This window comes from Martes martes (assembly GCF_963455335.1).
Source record: "Martes martes genome assembly, chromosome: 17".
NCBI classification, from domain to species: Eukaryota; Metazoa; Chordata; class Mammalia; order Carnivora; family Mustelidae; genus Martes; species Martes martes.
In genome coordinates, this window is record NC_137905.1 from 1920623 (window position 1) to 1940885 (window position 20263).

The following is a 20263-nucleotide window of genomic DNA, read 5'->3' on the forward strand; positions in this document are numbered from 1 at the left end:
CTGTTGGGGCAGGACGTGCTCCCCTCCCCGCCTCTTTCCTAGCTGCACGGCCAGTCCAACGGGCAGAAAGCCCTGCCGGGCCAGGAGCGAGGGAACGGGACGGTGCTGTCCCGTGCGGTGGAGAGCTGGGGACTCCCCGCAACTCCAGAAAGCCGGAAGTCCCAGCCAGCCCCGGACGTGGTCTGGAGCACTGTCTCCTCTGCCCCATGGCCCCGGAGCCAGATCCCAGCTGGTTCGTTAAAACACTCGCTCCTCTCACCTCCACGCGCTTGGGCCTGGGGAACCCCCGCCATTCCCCTCGGCCCCTGACCTTCAGCCAGGGATCTAGAAGTCTGCAGCAGATGCCCAAGCCGGGGTTTGTGGAAGCATTCTGGACACAGAGAGAGCTTTTCAGCCTTTTGCTCTTGTTACCACAGTGACTCCCGGCACCCTTCCAGAGATCTGGTCAGAGAGCCTCACCGACCAGTTCTGCCATCAGCCCAGACTCCCAAAGGGCCACGGAAGCCTAGCCGGGATCAAGAGAGGGGTTCTGTGCATTGAAGAACTGAGAATGTGGCCCACGCGACAAGGGGAGGGGGGGAACCTCGCGCCGGGAGGGGGGGGACTCAGCAGCAGATAACATACATACAGGCGTGTAAGCAAGCAGGTGTGTCTGTGCGGACACACGTGCATACACACACACATGCACACACACGCTCGTGCACACACACACCCTGGGAGCAAGGACACCCCAGGGCAAGGGTCCCGAGCACCCCTACCCTCCAGATCTTGGTTTCTAAACACCATCTTCCACGAAGAGTGAGCAGGACCCCTGCAGAGACGGCAGATTTCCACCCAGCCAGGAAGCATCAAGTGCTTCCGGAAGGTTCCAACACACCAGTGGCCAGGAAGCCAACAAGGAGCCTGGGGGCTGTCAAAACACTCGGGAGCCAGCTCATGGGGCTTGCTGAGCGTGACAGGTCACACTGCTAAAAAAAACAAAAAACCCAACAACAACTAGTTCCTGAGTCCAAACTCAGACAAACGGATAAATACGTGGAGTTCGAGGAAGCGTGAAGCGTTCATATAGTTTGAAAGTATTTTTCCTCAAAATCCTTCTTATAATAGAGAAAAAAAGAGTACTTTGCCGTGAAGGGGACCTGGGAAACACCACCCTGGACGGTCACTATTCCCAGGAGCAGGAATGTGACGAACCGAAGTCCGGCCCCTCCCCCAGTGGCCAGCCCAGAGGCCCCAGTCCCTGCTGCTCCTGCCCCACGGGAGTCTCATCCCCGGGAGACACCAGACACCGCACAGGACAGATGAGCGCCGAGGCCAAGAGGAGACGAGGCACTTGCATGGACTGAAGGGGGTGGAGTGGGACAGACAGCCCGAGGCAGAGCACAGACGGACAGCAGACCCTGTCTGCTCTCTGGCCCAGCGGGGACAGGGTTCTCACGGACTATCAGGGTGTTGCTTTCCACTCGGGTAGCACAGGGCTTGAGTCTGCAGAAGCTGAGCCCACACACCCAGGTGCTGGGTAGGGCGGGTCGGGGCCAGTCCGACGCCGCAGCCCTATCTGGCGCTGCGGGCACCCCCTTGCCTTGGCACAGCCCTGCTGTGTCGTCTGCGTCAGGCCCACGTGGCTTCCTCTGTCTCCCCGACCAGCGTTAACCCCTGCGTGTGGGGCAGACCTGTCCACATCTGCAGCTCTTGCCGGACTGCCCCTCAGCCCCTCCTGACCCAAGCTGAACCCCCACCGTCCACCATGTACTCTGCTGCCCGGGCCTCGGCCCGGAGGGGTGGTTGGTAAGGAGGAGCCCAGGGCATGGGCTCGAGCAAGGCCCCGAGGGACAGGCATGGCCCTGGCACCCTGAGCCTCCGTGGGAAGTCCATCCAGGCCCCCTCTTCCAGAGGCCACTGGCTGCAGACATCGGGGTGGGAGACCCCTTGGGCCAGGGCATCCCTTCTCCCCCTCAGTCCTGGCCAAGGCGAGGAACGAATGCCGTGCAGATGGGAAGGCGGCCGTGCTCTGAGACGCCTGGCCTCACTGGAGGTATCTTCTCCCTCCCCGGCTCCTCCCCCTCCCTCTCCCCTCCCTCCTCACGCAGGTCCTGGATCCTGCCTCCACCCACCAGATGCCTAGAGCACCCCCTTCCCCAGTTCTAACAACCAAAAACATCTTCACGTGTCGGCCAGCGTCCCGCGGGGTCAGAACCTCCACTGGCTGAGAACCACGGGGTCCTCCGTGACCCGCCTCTGGACCCACGTAGGCTGCCAGGCCCCGGCACTCCCAGCTTACTGGTGACACGACGCCCCTGGCCTCACCACTGAGCGGGAGGGGGTAGGGCTGAGGCCAGCGCAGGAGTACTCGGGCCGTCCCCGGGGCCTCTGGAGGCCCGGTCCTGGCTAGACAGAGAAGCAGGAGAGTAAAGCAAATTCTGCCGAGGACCTACGAGATCCATCTGCGAGGTCTGGGGCCAGCAGCCACAAAGAGCACACGCAGGCTGTCCCTGTCATCAGCAGCCACGGGCCCGAGTCGGCAACACCCTCGGCCCTGAGATCATTCTGGAAACGCCGGCAGTCACAGACACCGCGGAGGAGGGAGCTGCTTCGCCGTGATAAGGCGGGTCTGGCTCCAGGGGTTCTTGGAGCCGCCCCGGGCCCGCCGGCCAGCATGAGGTCCTCACTGAGGTATGCCTGGGCCTGGGATCCATGGAGAGGCCTGCCTCACACCCACTCGGCCTGGCCGCCGGCCAGGGGCCCCTGCGTGGTCACACCCGGAGGTCCCTGCAGGGAACAGAGCCGGCAGCCAGGCGTGAGGGCCCGGGGCCCACAGCTCCCCTCGTCCTGGCAGCCGGGCTGCCCTGAGGAGGGCTAGGCGGGACACGGTCGAACAGAGTGACCTGAAGGGACGTTTAAACCAGATCAGGCCTGTGGGGAACGGGAGGGGGCCAGGTGGGCCGGGCTTACGAGGGTGCATGGTGGTTCCTTCGTGGCAACGGCGGGAGGCAGAGTCAGGGGGCAGCAAGGCAGAACCTCCCTCCTGACGGCTTCAGCAGATGACGTCAGGGAGCAGCCCGAGGTGGGTGAAGACGGGGAGACGCAGCAGGCCGTGACCGCCGGCGGAAGGACGGATGAAACCACCAGGCAGAATTAAGCGTCCACCGGGGAGGGCGGGGTCTCCCAGGGGACGTGCCACCACCCGGCCAGGGGCCTTTCGCCCAGCTCACCAGGCGCAGCTGCAGGTGCAGGCAAAAATTCAAGTTTTCCAAGTCTGGGGTTTTGCCAAGGTGAGGGACAGGAAGTGGATGCAGGCGGGAGTGGAGGGCACACCCAGGGGAGCAGAGGCCGGGCCGGGCCGCGGAGTCCAGGCTGGGGGAGGCGGTCCCAACGTGGGGTGCACAGGTCCCCCCGCCCCCCGGGGTCAGGATTTAAGGGAGGGGCCAACGGCACGGGAGAAGGACAGGCCAGGGACCAATGGCACACTACCCCGCCGACGCGGGACAGGCCTCCCCTGAAGACACCGCGTGCGTCTTGAATTGGATTCAGAAGCCGGTATTTCAGACACCAACAGACGACGGCTTGTCAGCGTTTCGGTAAGTGCTTGCTGCCGCTCTACAGAAACGCAGCGTTTCATGCGTCGACTTCGATCCCCCAAACACTGCTCACCTCTTAACGGTTCCAACTCATCCTTGGCAATTATTTTGGATCTTACCTTCAGAAATTATTTGGAACGTTCTAGAACCCAGTTGCGTCACTGCGATGTGTCTCTCCCTTCCCACTACCTGTCCCCAGGTGGTGACGGGAACCCGGGCCGTGAGCTGTCCTGTGTTGTGGAAGCCCCGACCAAGCCACGGAGGTCCCTTGTTTCCAGAACGTCTCTGCCTCTCCCGACGCTCCGGAGGGATGACGCTTATCAAAGGCTATTTCTGCCCCTGCTGAGACGCGGCTATTTCCTCTTATTCTAAGGTCACACAGGCTGCGCTCATGACCTAAACAGCTACCGGGGTCCCCGCCCCAGCGAGGGGTCTGCGGGACCCTCCCTCCTAAACACAGGGTGGTGGTTCAGCTGCGGTGCTGGGTCACGGCCATCCCAGGGGCCCCACAGCCCCAACAGCACTCGTGCCTGGACCACGGGCAGGGAGGCCCACCCCCCCGGGAGCGCCCCGCACACTCACCACGCGCGCGCATGTCGGCCCGCTCCCCCGCTGTCCGCCCTACTTCCTTCCCCTCTTCTGCACCGACCGGGGCTCTTTGGATCGCGACCCCCCACCCTACTGCTTGTTCGGACACTCTACACGGTTTCTAGGCCTGCCATGTATAAGGAACCACAGCTTGCGAGACCCCAGCCCACACACGGCAGCCTCCCGCACGCCTTGACTCCTCCTCCACGACACGCTCACCCCGCGCTGTCCGAGCCCGGTTTCTGGGACCACCCACGCATCCGCGTGGCCCCCATACCTCAGGATCCTCCGTCCGGGATCACTCTCCCTTTGCCCAGAGGACAGTCTTTGAAACTCCATTCAGTGTGGGTCTACTGGTGGCAAAATTCCGTCTTTTGTTTGGTTTAAAGATGACCTTTTAGGGACGCCTGGGTGGCTTGGTCGGTGAAGTGTCTGCCTTCGGCTGAGGTCATGATCGGGGCGTCCTGGGATCGAGTCCTGCCCCCCTCCGCCTCTGGTCGGTCTCTCTCTCTCTCAATCTCTTGCTCATTAACAAATGAATAAAATCTTAAAACTAAAAAAAAGCACAACCTTTTAAATTGAAGGGTGACGGAGAAAAGGACGCAGCGCCGCATCCGTGATGCCAGGCTCCGGGGTCACAAGGGCCTCTGCCCGCCTGGGGGCGGCTAACACCAGTGGCCGTCCTGCCTGGTCTCAGAGCAGCACAGTGGGGTCGCACGGTGTCCTCCTCCTTCCCACACCACATGCGTGGGCCACGGGCCTCGCTGCGGAGGCCGCCACTCCTTTGTTCCCGTGGCACAAGCCGGCCTGGTCTCCGAAGTCACCGTCCTGCCGGGGAGGGGCTCACACGGGCCACTGGGCCGCTGGGGTGTGTGTGCTGGCTTGGGCGTGAGGCCGCACACGGACTCCCACCCGCACATACGGCAGCTCACACCCTGCACACCGAGCGTGTTGCGAAACTTCCCGGCCGCGGTGTCTCGTGGCGGCGTGGATCTGCCCGGTGAGAGGAACACCTGTCCAGATGTTCCTGGGCCATCTGTAGGTCTCCTCTGGTTACGTGTCTGTCCGTGGACTCCCGGGACCGGTACTCGTTGCTCGTTACGTAATTCGGCAGCAAGGATGACATTTACAACCCTCGTTTCTAGAAATGATCAGAACAGCTTCCCTCCCCCACCCGTCTGGTCCATTTAAACATGATGCTGGGTGTTTACCTTACAGGAACTAGGGAGCCTCACCACCTTACTGATCCTGGGGACCTGTCCGCGGCCAAAAGGATGGCGAATGCCTGCCCCGCTCTGCCCTCCTGCCCCTTCGTGAGCCGGAGTCTCCACCACCGGGCGTCTCCTTCCCCTCGTACTTCCGTATCCAGCTGAGAAACCTCCGGAACTCCAAGCTCACGGAGAAAACTCCTCCCAGGAGCTTCCTGGTGTCTCCTGCACGTGCTGCCCCACTGAGTTCGGGACATGTCGTGGACGGGGTTCACAACTGCTCCCCTGTGCGTATCTAACGGACCCAGAACCACCACAGGCCACAGCGCCTTCCTCCCTGCACCGCGCCGTCCATGGCTCAACGAGACGCCCCGCACGAGCGGGTCCACCTGCGGGCGTCCCATCCCCCGAGGCCCTGCATCCGCAGTGTCCTCCAAAGTTGTTCAAGGTCTTCAACACAGTCTCTGCTGTTCTCGGCCCTTTGCATTTTCGAATACGTTCCAGAACGAGCTTGTCAATTTCCACCAAAACTCCCTGCACAGGTCTCAGCCGCAGTGCACGGGATTCCCCCGTTCGGTAAAGGACAGACACTCCAAAGCTTCCAACCCGCCCACGTGCCAGATGCCTCCGCTTCTTGTTATCGTCTGTTAGTCGCTATGTAACTCCAGTGTCTGAAAGGCTGTACTAATCCTTACTGATTTTTCCTGGTAATTAGAACCAAGTCTCGCACGGTGAGCATGTGACCAGCAACCCTGCAAACTCTACTCACTGCTTCTGATAGCTTGCTTGCGGATTTCTCTTGATTTTCTTCATAGGTAACCGTTCCTCTGCAAATAACGACAGTTTCCTTTCTGGATTTTCAAGGTGCACATCTTTAAATCTCAGCAGACGTGCCAAGACGGCCACAGGCCCGTCTCCACCTCACCTCGGGGACAGAGTGGCCGATGCCGCCCCACGAGGCAGGGTGCTTATCCGAGCTCTCGGTTGACTAAGGAGGTTCCTTTCTGCCCCTAGTTTGCTAAAAGAGTTCCCTTACTCACGAAAGGGTGTGGAACTGTATAAATGATTTTTCTGTTTGTCAAGACCACACAGTTGATCTCTTCATGGATGTGAATTATACTGACTTTTCGGACACACAAGCCTGCACTCCTGAGCCCGACCCAACCTGCTCATCATCTCTTACCACTCAACATTACGAAGTCCAGCTCATGCTTTGTTTCGGATTGTTTGGGATTTTCAAGGGAACCCTGCTCGGCAACGCTCTTTCTCTCCCTCTCTCCCTCCCTGCTTTCTCTGAAACACCCTTTTGGTGTTTGGTTTGGGCGTCAAGGTCATGCTGCCTCATGAAACAAGACGGACAGGAGGCTTCCTCGTTGTCGCGGCCGCTCCGGGGAGGGTCTACAACGCACTGCTGCTCTTCCCCGAACGCACCTGAACACTGAGCAGTGAAGTCGCCTGTGCCTGGAGTTCTCCTTGCGAGAGCGCTGTAAGTTCAGGGAGGATTCATGAAGATGGGAGCTAGTGAGAGCCGCGTCAGCAAGAGGGCGGCACAGCGGCTTCTGGTGCTCGTCCCCTCCTGGAAAGTCAGTCTGAACACCTATCCCCGCAGGAGGATACCTTTCAACAGCTGAGGAGTGCAGGTGGGGATCACAGCACCCTGGTGGCAGATAGCCAAGGAAAGACAGTTTTGCACCAAGACAGACACATTCCCCATGGGCAGGAGTGGGGGGCTCAGGTATGCACCTGAGTGGCCCAGAGACTCCAGCACTGGCCCTTAGGGAACGCAGGGTCCAGACTCAACCCTGCAGAGCCGGGCACCAGGCCACCTGCCCAAGGACTCCAGCAACAAGCCCCCAGCACACGGCTAGCCGGCTCACCCAGGTTCCTGGACAGGCAGACTGTGAAAGGCATCCCTGCCAGCGCCCGTCCACGCAGACTGGAGTCCAGACACCAACACAAGGCCACAAGGGTCACGGCAAATCATGGAGACATGACATCTCCAAAGAAAACCGACAGAACAACGACGGATCCTAAAAAAGGAAAGGCCATAGAGAGTCTGGAGAGAAGACAGAATGACCTTCTCAAAGAAATTCAGCGGACAATAAGAGAACACACACAATTAAATGAAATTCGGGAAACAATCCACGAACAACAGGATGAAGGAGTTCGCAAAGAGAGAGAACATTTTGCTAAAATCAGAAACCCTGACCTTGAAGAATGCAGTGAGACGAGCCCTCGGCAGAGAGCTTCACGGACAGACGGGTCCGGCAGAAGGGGCAGTGATGGGTCCAGAAGACACATCCCCAGACTCACTCAGCACAGGGAACAAGGAGGGAAGGGGAGGAGACCCCAACGGGAGCTCCAGGAGAACTTCCGGAGAAGCCATGAGCACATGGCTGGACTCCGAAGAGGAGAGAAGCAGACGGGTACCAGGACCTGAGTTCAAGGAATACCAGTTCACAAAGCTCCACGATGGCCCCCCAGACCCCAACCCCAATTATCTTTTCCAGGACACATTATAATAAAACTCTAAAACCACAGGGAAGATAAGCTTTGCAAGCAGCCATGAGCCAACAACTCGTGTACCAGGGAACCCACACAGGCTCTCGGTGGAGTTCTCCGCAGAAGCGATGTGGACCAGAGGCTAGAGGGGGGATACACTCAGAGCGCTGAAAGGAAAAAGCTGCCAACCGGAACGGCCAGCAGAGGTGTCCTCCAAAAACGAAGGACAGAAACTCATTGCAGGACGAACTCAAGCAGAGGGAGGCCATTACCACGAGCGCGCCTTAGGGGAGGCGCTGAAAGGAGTTCTGCAGGCAGAGATGGGCAGATGCTAATTAGTAACACAAGACAGACAGAAATACAGGACACACCGAGGCAGGTGAGGGCACGAACTCAGAACACCCCGCCACATGTGCTGACGGGCTCATCACTAACTCTAGCACAAAAGGTAAACGAGAGAAACATTAAAAATAACTGTCCGGGGGTGCAACCCAGCTGGCTCAGTTTGAAGAGCATAGGACTCTTGCTCTCAGGGTGGATGAGTTCAAGCCTCATGCTGGGTATAGTTTACTTGAAAAAGAAAAACTTAAAAAAAAAAACCATAATAATTCGTCAATAAATACACAATGTAAAAAGATATAAATTGTGACATCAAAAGCATAAAATGGGGCGAGGGTAAAGAGTAGTTTTTCATGTGACTGAAGTTGTTATCAACTTTAAAAAGATGCTAAATTAGCTTCATGGTAACAACAAAGCAAAACCTTACAAAGGAAACGGCATCAAAGAGCATCACCTCAGACAACCATCACTGGATAGAGGGAAGAATGCAGGGACAAGAGAACTACAAAACAGGAAGGAAACAATTAAGAAAAGCATTAGTAATTCTCCTAATTACTTTAAATATAAATGGATTAAATTATCCAATCAAAAGGCACAGAGGAGTTGAATGGATCAAAACCAAGACTTAACCACAGGCTGTCTAGAAAGAGACCCCCTTTCAGCTTTAAGGACACACAGAGACTCCAAGTGAATGGGTAGAAAAGATATTCCAGGCCAGTGGAAAACAAAACCCAACAAGGGCTGCTACACTTACATTAAAAAAAAAAAAAAAATAGACCTTAAGTCAAAAACTGTAATGAGACAAAGAAGGTCAGTGTATAATGATAAAGGGGTTAATTCACCAATACACTGAAGGGATACGGCAACAACAAACGTATATATACAGTGGGCGGTGCTGTTTTTTTTGAAAAGATAAGCAAAATTGACAAATCTTTAGCCAGACTGAGGAGAGACTCAAATATAATGGGAAATGAAAGAGGAGACATTACTACTGACACCACAGAAATGCAGAAGGATCCTACGCAATTACTGTGAGCATTTATGTGCCAACCAACTAGACAACCTAGAAGGAACAAGTTCCTAGAAAACACAACCTGCCCCATGAAATCACGAAGAAATAAAATGTGAACAGACCAGTAACGAGGACATTAAACAGTCATCAGAACCTCCAACGCAGAGAAGCCTAAGCCAGATGGCTTCACTGATGAATTCTTCCAAACACTTGAAGAAGAATTAATGCCAATCCTTCTCAAGCTCTTCCAAAAAACTCGAGAGGATACTCCCAAACTCATTTTACAAGGCCAGTATTACCCTGATACCAAAGCCAGATGAAGACACCACCAGAGAGGAAAAATGCAAGCTGATATCCCAGATGACTGTAGATGTGAAAATTCTCTATGAAAGACCAGCAAACCAGACACCATGATCAAGTGTGAGGACACGGGGGACGCGAAGATGATTCAACACACACAGATCAATTAGCATGATCTACCATGTTAATAAAATGTAGAATAAAAATCACAGGATCATCCCTATAGGCGCCGAAGAAGCATCTGGCAAAACACAACGTCCTCTCATGATAAAAAGTCTCAACAAGTAGGGTACAGAAGGGACCTACTTCAGCTCAATAAAGGCTGTACGTGAGAAGCCCACAGCTAACATCACCTCAACAGTGAAAGGGTAAAAGCTTATTCTCTAGAATCAGGAACAAGGGGCGCCTGGGTGGCTCAGTGGGTTTGGCCTCTGCCTTCGGCTTGGGTCGTGATCCCAGGGTCCTGCATAGGGCTCTCTGCTCAGCGGGGAGCCTGCTTCCCTTCCTCTCTCTCTGCCTGCCTCTCTGCCTGCTTGTAATCTCTCTGTCCAATAAATACATAAAATCTTAAAAAAATAACTAAATAAATAAAAAATAAAATCAGGAACAAGACAAAGATGCCCACTCTTCTTTTTTCCAGTTTTACTGAAAAATAACCAATATACACCACTGTCGAAGGCAGACAGCATGATGGCTTGATTTACATATATTGTGGAAGAATTACCACAGCAGGTTCAGCGAACACCCAGCTTCTCATGTAAATGTAAGAAAATGAAAGGGAAGAAGGGAAAAGGGGCAAAATCTCTTCTTGTGGTGAGAACTCTCGGGGTTTGCGCTGGTTCCTCTCCTGGGTGTCACACGGCAGAAATCAAATCGAAACCACAATGAAAGGCCCCTGCGTGGCGCCGCCGGTTAAGCATCCGACTCTTGGTTTGAGGACATGGAAAAAAGGGGAGCCCTGGTGCGCTGCTGATGGGACTCCACACTGGCGCAGCCACCAAGGGAAACAATATGGAGGATCCTCAAAAAATTAAAAACTTAACTATCCAAAGACCCACGAGTCCCACCTCTGGGACTACATCCGAAGGAAACAAGTATTTTCCAAGCACAACGTCCGATGTATTCCACGAGTTTTGATACGCTGATCAGTCATATTTAACTGGTAATTAAAGCCACCTTTCCATTTTGACAGTTTACTTGACCCATGGGTTATTTCAAAAGGACACTACTTAACCTGCAAACATTTGCAAACGTACTCCTTTTTTCTCATTAGCTTTTAACTTCGTCCCACTTGGTCAAAGAGCGCGGTCTGCAGGATCTCGGTCCTGATGTGTGAGGGGAACTTCCCTACGATCAGGCATGAGGCCAACCTTGAAAACATTCCGGAGAGCACACGGGAAGACTTTACTCCGTGGCTGCTGGATGTGGCCCCCTGCGTGCCAGCGAGACCCAGCTCCTTGGTCACATATCCGCCACCTTAACCATTTCCACACACTGCATTTCTTAAACGCTTGTCAAGGATAGTAAACCCCAGGTCTTGACATTGGGCAGTATCTCGATCCCTTTTCTCCAGGGCAATCAAAAGGGGCTTTGAAACAATTTAGCTCCTTCCTGCCGGTCTGAACAGACAAAGTCATTTTTTCCAGTATCTTATTAGTGTATTATTATATTTGAAAATATTATACTTGAAAATTTCAACAGGGACAGTTTAAACCCAGCCCTCAGACATACTTGTTTTATTTCATTTGTTCACCCATTCTTCTTCCTTTAAAACCTCTCCCTGGATCCAAACTCCTGTTCTTGAAGGAAATTCCTTGCAACTTCCTTTGCAGGAGGAATCATCTGCAGGGGACACCCCCGTTTGTCTGTAAAATGCTTTTCAAGTGTCATCCTTTATTTTTAGTAACGTCAAGTCATATGCTGAAAAACTCACCCTCATAAGAAGCGTCTACTTCAGCGACTTTCAGTGTGTTTACAGAGCTGGGCCAATGTCATCATTTAATTCCAGAACATTCTGGCCTCCTCGCATGAAAGCCCGCCCCACGAGCCGTCGCTCCCCACTTCTCCTCGCTTCCTCTGCGGATTGGCCTGTTCCGAGCACTTCCTAGAAATGGGGACTGTAGGATATACAGCCTCTCTCGGTCAGCGCGACGCCTGTGTTGGAACTTCACTCCTTTTCGTGGCTGAGTAATATTCCACGTGTATTCGGCAAGATCCCATCCGGCTCACTGCTCATCTGTGGACAGACCTGGTTGTTTCCACTTCGGGGCTAATACAAATAATGCCACGGTGCCCACTTGTGTACAAGTTTATGTGTGGACACGTGCTTTCAGTGTCCTCGCATGTATACCTCACACACAGGATGCAAATGCCGCGTTGGATTGTGAGTGTCCCAAACATTCCCAAACAACACCCAGTTTTCCTCAGCATTCAAGCAGGAGCTGCAACGGTGCTTGTCTCAGAGCCTCGATGGCACAGGCCGATGCTCCTGACGTCCGAGGTAGCGGAGAAGCTGGCTGTGCTTCTGCTCTGGTCCCTCCCCCGCACGGGGGCGTGTCCTTTCTCTCCACCCGCTTCCAGAATTAGCCTTGCCTTGAACGCTGTGTGGGGCTTCAGGCGTGACTTTATTTTTCCTTCTGCCTAGGATCTGTTCTGTTTCTGGCATCCCTTAAACGTGATCTTCCTTCTCTTCTCTCTTTCTGGGATTCCAGACATTTTCATCTACAGGAGAATGGACCCTACCCCTTGGCGGTAGATGGAGGCAGGGGTCACAGAGGTGCCGTCCCACTCTCAGGAGCTGCTCCCCCAGCCCGCCGTCCCCCCTCGGCATGCCCACCCCCGTGTAAACCACCCAACCCGCTGACCCCCTATGGCACAGCCTGGGAGAGGTGCAATGATTTGGGATGGCAACTTTGAACCCTTTCCAGAAAAAGCACTGAGCAATCACGGTCTGAGTCAGTGAATGCGGTTTTGTGGTGGGGAAGCCCCAGACCCCACACGCTAAGTGCCAGACGGAGCGGACAGAGAGACCAGGCACTGCCGGGCGCACGTCTCGCAAACCACCTCCAGGACCTCAGTGTGGAACCATCTCTCTTTTTACAATTTTACAGGAAATGCCGTACTTCTTTGGATGTGACTTGCCCTGGGATCACCCGAGCTGGGACTATAGAGCCGGGAAAGGCCTGTGTGACTCGGGGTCTGCCTGCGGGGCTCCTGCAACACCGTGACAGGCCTGAGTCCGAGGGGGCACGCCGTGGTACGGCACTCGGCGACCCGGGGAGCCATTCCCAGGGCCTGTTCCATGGGACCGGAAGAAACAGCCACAGCCTTCCTCTGGACAGGACCCCACGACTCCTGTCTAGCTGAGAGGGCCCACGGCATGACTCCCACGCAGCCACCAGGAAGGAGGCCGGGCTCAGGGCGAACCAGCTCTTCACGCGAAATGACACAAAGCTGCTGTGGTCATAAATACATTTTATTTCATTAGAAATGCATAATTAACAGTGTTGAGAGCATTTCCCCCTAGAAAAGTAGGTAAGCAATATTCCCATCAAAATCGTGAGTCGTCTTCTGCAAATACCCTTTCTCGTTACACGGAACAGAGCACACGGCAAAAGGCTTCTGCTACTCCACTGTTTTTTTCAGTTTTCTCTTTTGTTATAAACACCATAGCAAATTAAAAAAAGCTGTTTGAACAGAGAAAAATATCGTAGTTCTTGATTTTCCGCACGTACTTAACGCAATCCACGCTGCGCCTCCCCACGCTCTCTCCGGACACCAACAGTGGGACTCCAAAGGAAGGGTCTTCCGGCAGGGGCGGTGGCTGTCACCGTCACCCTGTGTTGACTGGGACACCCCCGTCCGCGCGGGTGAGGCTTTCCGACGCACTCGAACAGCACACGTGCAGTGGCCTCCGTGCAGAGCCGTGGGGCCGGGGCGTGCAGGACGGGGCGGGAGGCGGGAGCCGGCGCAGAGCGCGGCCGCGGTTCCGTCTTCGGTCCTGTGCTGGGCGGCGGCCTGTCCCGCCTACTGGATCTGGATGGCTCCGTGCTCGAGCTGCATTTCGGGCTGCAGGCTGGGCTGCAGGGTCTCAGCCGTCTGCAAGAGGGGAGAGAGGAGCGCTTTCTGTACAAGTACCCACCACGCGAGGCCAGGCCCCTCGCGGGTCACAGAACACCAGTTGCTTTCGGGCTTGGAAGAAACACACACAGCAGAGCCGCAAGGGGCCAACGTCCCTCTTTTCAGAAGCTTCTGTTTGCCCACGCCACCCGCCGGCCCTGCCACACACGCTCTGTGGCTCGCTGGGGCCTGTTTCCCAGTCCCACCCCACCCATCACTGGGGAACGAGTGCTTAAACCGTCCTGTCCCTAGAACTTCGGTCACCATTTTGCCTTCTTACAAAAACTGTTCCGCTGTCCCCCCGAAAAACCATTTTAGGGGCAGTTATCCTTTCTTCCCTAACGAAAGAAGTTCTAACCAAGAAGCTCCGGGTGTTGACTGCAGTGTGCGCTCAGAGGCTGGACAGAAGGGGAAACGGCCAGGAAGAACGAGCGGCAACCGTCAGCTCACTGACCAGAACGAGCCCCAAACACAGATGAGCAGGCGGTTTTCCTTCGGCTCCCCCAAGCTGCCCATCAAAGGCAAGGTCACAAAGATGGGACCCTCAGAGGTGGGCGTCTGGCTGCCCCAAAGGAGCCGTGGTAAGAGAGGCCGGGCACGAGGCAGCGAAGGCGGGAGAGGCCGAGAGCCGGGGACACGGGCAGGCAGGAGCCCCGAGGCGTGCGGCTGGGGCTGCGCTCCCACCACTCTGGAGGCCGTGCTGCTGGGACTCGGGCGGCAGATACCGCACGCAGGGTTTCCTGAGCAGAGGGAGAGGCCCTGTGGGTTCCACCCCGAGCACGGGCATCGCCCGCACCGCCTGCGGAGCCCGGGACAGCGGCCCAGGCAGGAGTAAGCAGGGAGGACAGAGCCGGGACGACCCGGGAGGCTCCCTGCACACATCTGGGCAAGGGAAAGCGGATCCAGGCAGGTTGCCACTGCAGGCGGAGGGACCAGGGGGGCTGCAGGAGGGGTACAGAGGCGCCCCCGGGATGCAGAGTGACTCCCCTTCATCACCTGGAAAGGCAGCTTCAGACTCAGGCCCCCAGGAGGTGGATCACAGATGAGGGGACGCCTACCCGGGGGGCTTGGGGGGACCCCAGCCCTGATGAGGACCCCCCTCCCTTCTCTTTTGCCCTCAAAATGCAGCAGCCAGATCTGTGTCTCGGGCAGGAAATGGAGAGAAAGGACTCCCACCAGATGACACAGGAAGTTCCAGACACAGGAGGGAACTAAGACAGCCAGCAGCCCTGGGCAGCCCTGGAGTTCAGAACTCAGGCACCGCCTGCGCAGGTGCTCCCAGGGGCAGGGCCCATCACACAGGCCAGCTCCCTGGTGTCCTGCCCAAGAAAAGCCAGACCCCTCCCCTAGCCCCATGGCGGCTCCTGGGTTATTCTCCTCAGCTGCGCGCAGTCTTCTCCAGGAAGGAGGTCACGTCCCTGACCCCGCCCTGACCAGCAGACCCAACGTACATCCTGCAACAGCAGGGGCCTTCATGCTGGCAGTCGGGGACCCCTTCCTTCTGCAGACACGGGCCCGTCTACGGGAGGCACCGGGGGGGCCACAGGAGAGCGAGCCCCCAAGGACGAGATGGACGGAGCATGCCCCAGGGCCACACATGGTGGGCCACGCCCAGGGCCACCCCGTTCCTGTGTCACCTGCTGGCGGACCGAATCCAAGCCGAATGGGATCTCTGACAGGGAAAACACCCACGTGGGCTCACATCTCATTCCCTGGCCTGTTCCTACACAGACTCACTAAGTTGGTCCCAAGAATGGGCCAGGCAGGATTCGAGACAAAGAACACAGACAGGAAGCCAAGAGCTGAATGGATACAGCCTTCCTCAATTCCGCGATCCGTAGCAGGACCACGAACTCGCGGTCCAGGAAGACGGCCTGCCACACCGCACCCCAGGTCTGAAGCACACTGGGGGACCCTTCCATGCCTGCTGGGCAGCGGGGAGGAAAACCACCCGAGTGCAAAGGCCCCACCTAGAGCCACGCAGGGCACCAGGCGCAAGCCACCCGGCATGGGCAGAAGGGAGCCTGCGGGGGCTCTGGCTTCCAGAATAGACTCGTGCTTAAACCGGAGAGATGTCAAACTCATTCCCCCAACACTGTTGGCTCCGGGTCATACTCAACCCCTCTCGGCTCATGCCACGGTGGAGTGGGCCTCTGTGGTCACCACCACACAAAAGCCACATAGAAGGTCCCAGGCTACTATGGCCACTCAAGTGGGAGGGGCTAGAGTCTAAGGAGGACAGAGAAGCGGCACCTTCTCCAGGAAACACGCTTGCCCACTGGGGCATCGCCACGAATTAGGAGATGAAGAATTTAAGCCCGCAGGGAACCGCTGAGCTCAGCCAGCTGGCCGTTGGGTCCCAGGGTCCCCGGCGGCACCCCGTCTGGCTGCACTGAGCTCCAGTCCTCGGCAGCCTCCTCACCAGCGAGTGAAGCGGAGGGTTAGTCCCTCTCCTCCCGAGGGCCAGGAGCGCACACAGCCCCCAGCCCGGTCCTGAGCAGAGACAGGGAGCACGGACATCTGGGGCTTCGGTTCTGAGCGTCAGAAGGTGCGGGCATCGAGACACATGCGGCTCTTTGGTACTGGAGGTGGGGGGGCGGGGGGGGGCGGCCCAGAGGACGGCAAAGCGTGCGAGGAAGCAGGCAGGAGCCGGCCAGCCGTGGTCGGAGCAGCTGGGAGCCCCAGCGTCCGTGTGTCACTTGGCCCGACCTGAGCAGGAAGGCTGGCGACCTCAAGCACCCTAGAAGCTTCAAGAACACAGGGAAAGAGCACACCTGTCGCGCCCGCCACCCGCAGCCTGCGCTCTGTGCCAGGACGGACCCCCACACTCTCGGGACCCACCCATTGTTACTGTCGGACACATAGGCCCCGCTGTTCTCCAATCAGCCCAATACACCAAAACCACCCTGTCCCGTAATGGGAGCTTCCAGCTGGCCCCTGCAGTAGCACGGGGGCCCCGAGGACCCGGAGGGGAGGCCACACGGCTCGCTGGGCCAGGGCACTCGGCGAGGGGCCACTCCACAAATGCATCATCTACCCGAAGCAGCAGCCGCCACACGGGACACATCAGGAGGAATCCGGACATCGAGCACGTGTTCTCCCACGCTCGGGGGAAAGCACGGAGGACACGCAGCGGGGACAAGCCCCACCACCCAACCAAACCGGACCACAAGCGCTGTGGGGGTGGGGGGGCGGCTGGGGCTTCCCCTCCCAACCGCCCCGCGCACGAGCCGTGCCCAGCAAGGCCCTCAGGCTGCCACGCGGGCGGTACGCTGCGGGAGGTTGTGACCCAGGCCTGATGGGGCCTCAGGACCCCAGGGACGTGCCGTAGCTGCCCCAGGCCATCGTGCATCCCCAGCAGAGAGGCGCCCACTGGGGCAAGGACCCACACCCCGCACCTGGAGAAAGGGTCCAGGCCGACGGCTGGGGCTGCGTTGTCTGCGGACATGCTGACCCCCGGGTTGGGCCCGGCAGCTGTCAGAGGGGCAGTGGGGTGTCAGGTCAACGGACCCTCTCGCTCTGCAGACCCCAGACACAACTCAATTCCCACCTCCGAGTTTACAGAGAAGACGCGACACGGGATGTGTCAGAACTGGCTTCCCACTGGCACCCGGGCGGGGACCGGGCTCCTCACCTCCGCGTCGTCAGGCATCCCAAGAAACCAGGGCCTCCATGCACAGCACGTGCCCTTCAACGACCCATCACCCTCCTCGCGGGACAACGGCAGCAGAAGCCCCGAGCCGCGCCCCTGCCGGCAGGAGCCCCGGGACCTGTCCGCAGACAGGCGTCCGCCTCCAGCAGGCGCACCCACCTGAGTCGCAGCGGTGTGCTCAGTCACCGGAGCCAGCTGGACGTACTGGACCTGGATGTCACTGCCCTGGAGGGGCGAGCCGTCCACGCCCGTAGCAGCAGGGTCGGAAGAGGCCACGGCGATCAGCTGGGCGCCCTGCAGCACCTGCGGAGACAGAGCAGACGCGGTCAGCATGACAGCACGGACAGCACAGATAGCCGCACCGGGCCGGCGGCGACCGCCACTCCCACGGTCACATAAACCCAGGGAGGCGGCCCAGGGGCCCCCCTCCACACTGCGGGGCCCACCGGGCAAACGCACACAGCATGACCGAGCTGCTCTGCTTCATTCCCAAGTGACCGCCCTCGAACAGAACACTGGGTCTTCGAGCCGATTAGAAAAAGACCAACCAGCTCAAGTTTTCAAAGAGTAAAGCCAGGAAACGCGGCCGAGGGGAGCCTGAGAAGGCTGGCAAGGAAGGAGACGGCGGGACGGTGCACGGGGAGACCAAAGCACCGAAGACCTTCCAGAAATCACCATCACCTGAGGTTCGCGGGAGGCTGCCCCCGGAGCCCTTAAAAGCCCGGGAGACGAAGCCCTCTGAGCGCGGACACACGTGGTTACATAGCGAAGCAGCAACAGGTGAGAGTCAGGGACCCAAGGCTCCAGGTGCCACAGGGAACAGCTCGGCGTGAGGAGCTGCCATCGGGAAGGCAGGAAGGGGGAGCCCCCAGGGCACGGGAGACACTGAGAGGAGGGGGCAGATGAGGACCCCGGGGTCAGGCTCCGGATGACCTCCCGACTCCTGAGCACCCCAACACCCAGGCTCCCTTCGCACCCAGCCCTCCTGGTGCTCCAAGAGCTGGGCACATGCGGGGGCACCTTGCGGCCCCGCGGGCCAGATGGGGGGTAGGGGTGACGGCCTCCAAGACTCTGTATTCACCAGGAGTTGCCACGAACCGTGCAGGCTTATACTTGGGGTTATGTCCCTCCCCTTTCAAATTCTATGTTCATGGGGCCACCCTCTAGATGCCTGCTGGCAGTCCACAGCAGGGCAACGCTCACGCTTCCTGACCAGCCCAACTGCCGCCCACAGCAACGGTCAGAGCCGAGGAAGAGGGGGAGGGGACTCAGAGCGGGGGGCTGTCCACTCCGGGAAAGGTGGGCTTGGGTACGGGTCACCGACAGTCTGTACAAAAATGCAGTCTGTGGCTTTGAAACAGCTTTGTAGCATCTGATGAACAAAAGTTCTATTTCTTTAACAACACATCGTTCAATTATTAAAATAGAAGCTAAAAAGTTCTCAATTCCTTTCTCTTTTTGTGTCTTCAGAAACCACTCACGCAGTCTCGTGTTCTGATAGCAGCGAGCTGGGCGCTAGGAAGGCAAAGGCCCCAGACGGGGCACAAGGTCACCCGAGGCCCTGTGGGTGTGTCCCCAACGGGCATCTTGCAGTTGGGACTAAGGTGAGGCTATCACGAAAGGGAGTGTCCTCGGGTATGGGGCCCGGCATCCCACGGGCACCTTGAGAAGCAGAGACACAACGTGAGGGGAGCCCTCTGGTCAGCTGTGGCTTGGAGGAGGGTAGACGGGCCAGGAGCCACAGGTGGGGCAGGTCTGGAGGCTGGGGAAGCCGGGAGGTGACCCTGCCCTGGAGTGTGCGGGAGGAGCGGCCCGGTGACAGTCTGGCGTCAGCCCTGTGATGCCCACGCTGGACACAGACCTTCACACTTCGGAGTCTGAGTGTGTGGCTGCCCACTGCCGCGGCCACGGGATAGGCACACAGCACGCTGGCCCTTCCTGGGCTGCATCCTTCCAAGGAGCCGGCTTCTCGCTCCCCAAGGGCTGACCCAACCATGGCTCCTTTTCCATCATCAGCTCCTTGTGTCACCTGGTGCTCGACACAGAGATTTGGAAAAACTGCCAACACCCCAAGTCTCCTGCATTAGTCCCCGGGCCCCCCAGACCTCTCGCGGTCACACGATAACCCCCAGCGCTGCTCACAGGAAAGCCGCCAGCCCCCGTGTGGCCCGTGGGATGGCAGCCCTGCGCAGGGGCCACGCCCCCCCCAGCAGGAGAGCCTCCCGTCAACCTGGCGGAATCAAGCACACGGCGCTCCCAGTGGGCGCAGGTTCATGGTGTGGGGGGAGAATGTGCCCTGCGGGAGCAGCTCGGCCCAGGCAGCGAGGAAAGATCCGGATGGGGAAGCGAGGGAAGGGGCTTCAACAGCCCAGCGGTGCCCATGGCCGCGCTCACTCAGCGCGCCGTAGCGCGGTCCTGCACTGAGTGTAGAAACCGTGCACCGTCTGTGAACACGGGCGCGACGGCATTAGGTAACGCGGTCACGGTTCTGTCACCACCGTGTGCCGCAGAAGGCCCCCAACGCACTGACGGTCTCACCATCAACTACTGTTGACGAAAGCCACGCCATCGCGGAACCGTTTTCCAAGAAGCCTCTGCCTTCGTCTGGTGCTGGTGGCGAGCCACGGCCACCCGGGACCCGGGCTTGTTAGGGTTTCCCAAGGGTGAGCTGCTTCCCGTCGGCGCCCCCAGAAGGGGACGTGGCCCGCGGCCCGCACCACTGACGGCGTCGAGAACGAGAACGTGGGAGAGCTCGGAATCTAAGCGAGCCGGGCAGGGACAACGAAGGCCGGCACTTCTCCAGCCCGGCTGCTGAACGAAACCAGAAACGGGAAAACGTTTTCCCTGAGATTTCACCCAAACACCACACTTCCTCAGTGGGCCCGCACTTTTGCTTTTGGCAACTGATTTGAGAACAAGTCAGAAAGTCAACATGGGCGCGGGGCTGGCAGGAAAGGCCTTCCAG

General features: G+C 58.0%; 1 protein-coding gene across 6 annotated transcripts in view; it reads right to left on the reverse strand.

Moving 5' to 3' along the window:
• The window catches only part of BANP (BTG3 associated nuclear protein), a 117633-nt gene that overhangs the window by 1509 nt on the left and 95861 nt on the right, over nucleotides 1-20263 (reverse strand). For 4 of the 6 annotated variants that reach the window (XM_080829129.1, XM_080829131.1, XM_080829126.1 and 1 more), the window contains 2 exons: nucleotides 17458-17601; nucleotides 12983-13625 (listed from right to left, as the gene is read on the reverse strand). In XM_080829129.1, coding sequence (XP_080685255.1) covers nucleotides 13554-13625; nucleotides 17458-17601 — 216 coding nt within the window. In that variant the 3' untranslated portion in view covers nucleotides 12983-13553. Of the gene's footprint in view, nucleotides 1-12982; nucleotides 13626-17457; nucleotides 17602-20263 lie in introns of those variants that run through there. The other 2 variants (XM_080829130.1, XM_080829128.1) reach the window with 1 other exon arrangement.